Here is a 6,000-nt window from a genome sequence, read left to right as displayed (position 1 = left end):
GGGACAAAAAATTCCCTGTATATAGTATCTTAAAATTGCAGTAAAGCTACCGGGGGTAGTTCACTTGTGTTAAAACTAACTTTGAAATGGAAACGTTGCCTCTTATTTGCCAGAAAGTCATATATCCACATTTAATGTGTTGCTATTCATTCCTCTGAATGCTGGTTATATTTATTTTCATTTCAGAAACCAAACGTTGGTGTTTACAAGTTTGTTCAACTGAGTATATTGAGTAACCATGGAAATCCATTGTATACATGTCTATATAGATTCAGGGTGCATGGTATACCACACAAACCAAAGAAAAGGGAGAAAAATTAACCTAATATTGAGATACATACAAACTTTATGAAAATCTGTGAACAGTGTTCTCACAGAAATAGATTTACCAGTGCAAAAAAATGTGAATCCTGTGATAAACAAAATATTGGTGACTTTAAAAAATATTTAGTAAAACCTTGGGAAGATCAGGGGAGAAAAAAATCAAAATAATAGACTTTTCCCTTGGAGGTACATTTAGAGATTGTACATTTTGCATAATTGACAATATTTTTTTTCATGGTACTGAAGGCATTATTATAAAGTGCTGGTACTGCTCAGTGGAATTGATTGTAAACCACCTAAACTGTGTTCAGTTGTTGTCTGTAATAACATTTTTTATGAAATATGTGTTTTAATTTATGTATGTTTTTTTCTTTTATTTAAAAATCCATGTTGTTTTATCCTTATTATATTTCCTAGTGGAATATAGCAATATGTTGGGTTTTTTAATTGCACTTTTTTAAAACCCTGGATCTTAACTGGTGATACATTTTAGATGTGAATGTTTACAAAAAAAACAATGTTAATTCTAGATTGTTATGTTCATTTATTGAATTTTTGAATATGATTGACTCATAATTAATATTTAATTGATTATTTACTCTTTAAATGGGGTAGATTGTACGTGCACTGGTAGTGAAGTTCGTTTTTTTTTTTAACCTTTTAAATGATTAGATTATGAATTGTCAGCTAGCTTTGTGTCTCAGGGTCACTAAAGAATCTCCTCAGTTAAAGAAATGTGTTCATTTCAGTCATTTCATCACAAAAATATTTCCCAAGTCATCCATTAAATGCATTCGTGATCACTGTCAATAGAGTTTGATGCAAGAGGCAGTCAACCATTTTTTTTCAAATGTTTATTTCAAAGGTTAATGGATACTGCATAATATGCATTTATGCTTTTGAGAGATTGATATCACATTTTTCAAAGTTGTGCATTTTAAAGATAATTCAGGTAATAAAACTCTTTAATAAGATATAAGAGTTATTTTGTTAGAATATAAAATTTAATGATTGATAAATTGTACAGAAGCTAAACAAATATTTTACAAAGGATGAAGGAATGAAACTCTTTTCATCATAGAAACCTCCTGAAAAATAAAATAAAAAAATATACAGTGATATATGAAGAACTAAATTATTGAATAAACAATAAACAAATGTCTTTATTTGAAGAGTTGTCTTTTAGATGTGAAAAAAAAAAAAAACTGTGGATAGCTGATAGGACTGAGTTTTCAAACTTAATGAAACATTAATAAGTTTCTCTTCTTAAAAGTACGACCAATCTAATTAAAATCGGACTTCTTAGATCCGCACAGAGTGTATATGGCGCGGATTTTTGATTTTAATTAGATTGAAATACGACTTACTGCAGGATAAATGGGACCAGCCATACACATAAAGGGTGGCGTAAAAACTGAAGGATCTGAAATTCCAGGGACAATACCACTGTAACCAGTGGTCATATGGATATATTCTGTAAAAAAAAAATGGCAAAGAAATATGTCGTTACTAATGTATTGGACATAGTGAAGTCAATATGGATGTATCCTGATTAAAGACAGGCAAAGAATGAATGAACTATGAAATACACTGTATTAAGTTGATTCAGTGACTAATATACTTTTTTTGTGAGGCGACACCTTTATTTGTGAGATAGTTATTTGCTTTTTATAATCGAGACAAAGATTTTACGAATTTTGAGTTTGTTTTGTTTGAAATCGTTTGGAATACAAAAATACAGGAGAACGAAAGTTTGGCGAGTAGATGTCGCGAATTTATGCGCAAATAAAAGTTCTAGCGAATTAAAAGTGATTTACAGTTCTACTGGTAGATAGATCCTTAGTTGATGAATTAAAACACCAGTAAGGATTTGTTCTCTTTGCAAAAAAGTAAAAACTAATAAGTCAACATGGTTGTACTGCAAAAAATGTTAACATTTTATGAAATTTATTTGTCCTTTTGGAAGATTCTGGAAAAAAAGTGAGTATTTTCAAAGTAATTCCTATCGCTAAAAAAAGCCTGTGTATGCGTAAGAACGCTTTTATTTCCCCCAAAATTTAACATTTAATAGCATACATGTAGGTAACCACCTTTTAAATTTCATCAGCTAAATAATTTTTTATTGAAATTTAATCAAGAATTTGACGTTTTGAAAGTGCTAAAACTTACGTCCCGGGGAGTGTCCCACAATGCTCTCTGAAACAGGTATACATCCGGCTTCAGTCACCGAGGAGGTGACGGTGAGGTTTCCCACTACCATTATGTAACTCTTGAGGGACAATGTCTTCCCACCGGCACCAATGGTGGTTTGAGTTTCCTGAGCATCATCTGTATCAATGATGAAAGTGCAAAGAAACAAATTCAGAGAATTGTGGTACCGTTTTCGGGGTCTTATTGGTTGGGATGCAATGAGATATGACATATTGTTCCTTTCTTGTCTGTAAATCATACTGATTTTTTTTTTATACTTTTAAAGTACACATATAACTTACATGTGTTCTTCAAAAGTATAAAACTTTTATAACCTATGTGACATAAGTTATATTTTTTGTGAATTCTGAACAGATTGCTCACATTGAAATACATGTACACCTAGCTGCAATAATTTTGATTTTTTGTGAGTTACATACGACTTTTGAATGAGTTTGCCTGCTTATGAGATTACTCTAAATGTATTGGAGAGATTACAGTAGAGCAGTACATGTCATAACGTCTAAAATATTACATTTTCCATTTTATTACATTTTCAATAGTGAAATACTGTGATTTGTTTATTGAATAAAAGCGATATTGTGTCACTGTGTGAAAGGATACCAAAGGGATATTCTGTCACAGTGTGAAAGGATATCAAAGTGAGTAAAGATAACTTCTAGCCTTTCATAAGATAAAAATAGTAACTAGAACATCTTGACAGATACTAAAACTGTCTATTTCTTCCCAAATATGTTGCTAAAATCCATGTTACAATGTTTTCAAACTCACAATTGCAAAGTTATGACGTCTCAACTAAGACGTCACAGCCTCTGTGGTAAGAACACTGTGTTAGAAGAAAAGACAGAGGCAAAGAAAAATCAAAGAAAATGTAATAAACAGAAAATTCAATGTTTTGTAGTTGGATATGAATTTATTTTACTCGAGAGACAGGATTTTTTGTTATTTCACTCGTGCTTCGCAGTCGTGAAAATATTTAAAAAATCCTGTCCCACTCGTGAAACAAATTCCATATCCAACCACAAAACCTTGAATACTGTATCCTCTATTTATTCTACAATCAAGCTTGTCATCATGCGCAACTAACCTGGGATGCAGTTTTCTTGGAACGCTGGAAGAGTGGTTCGTACGCATGTCGTACCGTTAATTGAATATTGTACACCCTGTTAACATAAATAAAAGATTATAAGCAATAATTGTTGAACGCATACTTGTAGTACCGTTAATTGAATATTGTACACCCTGTAAACATAAATAAAAGATTATGGGCAATGATTTTTGTACATTGTACCTTTGAAACAAACCTACACTATCACAAAATGGAATTCACTACCAGGAATGACAGATAAACACCTTGTTCAACTTTAAAAGAACGAAATGATCCAGTTGCTTTACAACCACTTGACAATACACCTATTTGAGAGATTACCAAAAGGGCAAATTTGGTCGAGTTAAACTTCAAATTAATTGAAAATTGAACGCCCTAAAAAGCTTCAACATGACACTGGTTTGGGATACATGTTATATCGATCTGTATTCAAGGCACGGAGGTAGAAAATATCTCCAGACGGAATATAATATATCTATGCTCAATGAGTAAAGATATGGTATTTGTTAATGGATGCTAATACATGTAGTATGATACTAAACCTAACAGCATCCAAATCATGTCACTATTTACAAGCATCCAAAGTGGAATCATCAACGCAAAGTAGTCATGTTAAATTATAAAAACATAAAAAAGTATAGTGTTTACTGTTAAAATTTTATCACACATCTAAATTCTAAATACTGAGAAGTTTTTGGTACATAGAGAAAATGGGACAAATATCAAAACTTATCGCGAATCATTATTTTTTACCAAGGACATGGGATAAAAATATGTTACCAGAATGAGACAAAATTTCAAATTCACATTATAGACCCTTTCATTTCACTTCCTTCATATTAACTTTCCATGTACATTAAATGGAATAACTTTAAAAATGGCGAAACCCTAAGAGTTGAGAGAGATGCATTGTAAAGAAACTAATGACTGGATGAACATGGTAGCCTCAGTATGGTAGTATCGTCCCTTCAGAAAAGTTCTTGTGAAATTGTATCAAAAGACAGAAAGGATTATAAGAAGTATGCAGCACACAGACCGATTATTAGACAAGAGGACTACATGCCTGAAAACCCAAAGAAATTCAGTTTATAGGAGATTGTGGTCCCTGTATAGTACATGTATATGGAACAAAAACAGAATATAAACGTTTTCCTGGTGAAGATAGCATTTTCTCTTATTATTCTGAATTGCTAATAGTCGACGTCAGTACACGTAACTCTGATTCATCAAAAAGACACAGTGTTATTCCATACAAAGACAACACAGAGCATTTGCTCTTCGCTACCCAAAATGAACTTGAGGTGTTACTCACGTTTTTATAATCCATAATAATTTTTGCCATTAGTGGGTATCCGTCAACATCCACATATTGAGTGGCCGCTACCCTCTGGTTGATGGCATCATAAGCTATATTTACCGAGCTCTGAAAAATTCCACATTTACAGACAATTTAGCAATAGAAGGGTAGTTGATGCTTGTTGAGTATTGCATAAAATTGAGTGTGCTACATACGGATTTTAGAATTACGTTTTAATTATAGACAAAAACGATTATATGTGTGACTTGTGATTTGATTTTGCTTGGATCTTTCAGTTGGATTATCCCAGTGCATATTTTCAACACAGGAAAGAAACCAACCAGAAGTCTCTAACGAGACTGTATCTTTATTGGTTTGTATTTGTACGGATGCTGGAGATACAGACCTGAATGAAGTTAGAATTCGGCGCTCCCTCCCGCACAAGTCCGATCGTGGATCCTTCCGTACCCTCCCATTGGCGGGGCACGCAACAGATGCTGCATCTAGCAACATACGCAACAGAGAGAAAGATCAAAACACGCAGCATGTTTCTGTAAGTCTTTTCCGAGTAATACTGGCTGAAGTATGTAGCGGGCCTAAGGAGATAGAACTAAACAGTCCGTGACTTATCTTTGTTGCCAATAATCTGTAACGATAAGGAACATCACAGAGAATATAAAGTACTGGAGAAGTCTCTTAGCCATGGAGCCAGTGATAAATTTGATATTTTATCATTCCGAAATTTAAAAATTTATCGCATGGAATTATGGAATAATTTTTTTCAATATATATATGACACAACTTATCACTCTATTCTCATGAAATGAAATATGTAGAAATTCGTTGCATACACTAAAGATCGATCTCTACGTTATCCCCGGGCCCTTGAAGGGCTTCCAGATCAAGAACAGATTTATTATAAAAAAATCAAGAAAAAGTCTTCTTTCATTTCCAAATTTTATCTTAATTTGGAACATAATAAATATCAGAAAATAGTTTTAAAAGTTATAGTTAATGTTTTGAACACAAAACTTAAATTATCGCTTAATCTAGGAATCAG

At 32.5% G+C, this 6,000-nt stretch overlaps 2 protein-coding genes across 2 annotated transcripts in view; one reads left to right on the top strand and one right to left on the bottom strand.

The window, feature by feature from the left end:
* Positions 1 to 1,486, top strand: part of LOC133189571 (uncharacterized) — a 26,234-nt gene extending 24,748 nt beyond the window's left edge. The window contains exon 22 of the mRNA XM_061324946.1: positions 187 to 1,486. Coding sequence (XP_061180930.1) covers positions 187 to 321 — 135 coding nt within the window. The 3' untranslated portion in view covers positions 322 to 1,486. The remainder of the gene's footprint in view (positions 1 to 186) is intronic.
* On the bottom strand, positions 1,310 to 5,548 carry LOC133189572 (mammalian ependymin-related protein 1-like). The gene is made up of 6 exons (XM_061324947.1): positions 5,347 to 5,548; positions 4,956 to 5,066; positions 3,623 to 3,698; positions 2,494 to 2,652; positions 1,692 to 1,798; positions 1,310 to 1,412 (listed from the first exon to the last, which is right to left on the bottom strand). The coding sequence occupies exons 1-6, from the start codon at positions 5,485 to 5,487 to the stop codon at positions 1,368 to 1,370; spliced, it is 639 nt and encodes a 212-aa protein (XP_061180931.1). The 5' UTR covers positions 5,488 to 5,548; the 3' UTR covers positions 1,310 to 1,367.
* Between the last annotated feature and the right edge of the window lie 452 nt (positions 5,549 to 6,000).

Source organism: Saccostrea echinata, unplaced genomic scaffold, assembly GCF_033153115.1.
Source record: "Saccostrea echinata isolate AGI-Se365-2 ecotype Australia unplaced genomic scaffold, CSIRO_AGI_Sech_v1 ptg000019l, whole genome shotgun sequence".
Classification (NCBI taxonomy): Eukaryota; Metazoa; Mollusca; class Bivalvia; order Ostreida; family Ostreidae; genus Saccostrea; species Saccostrea echinata.
Note: the sequence above shows the minus strand (reverse complement) of the source record. Positions and strands in the feature narration are given on the sequence as shown.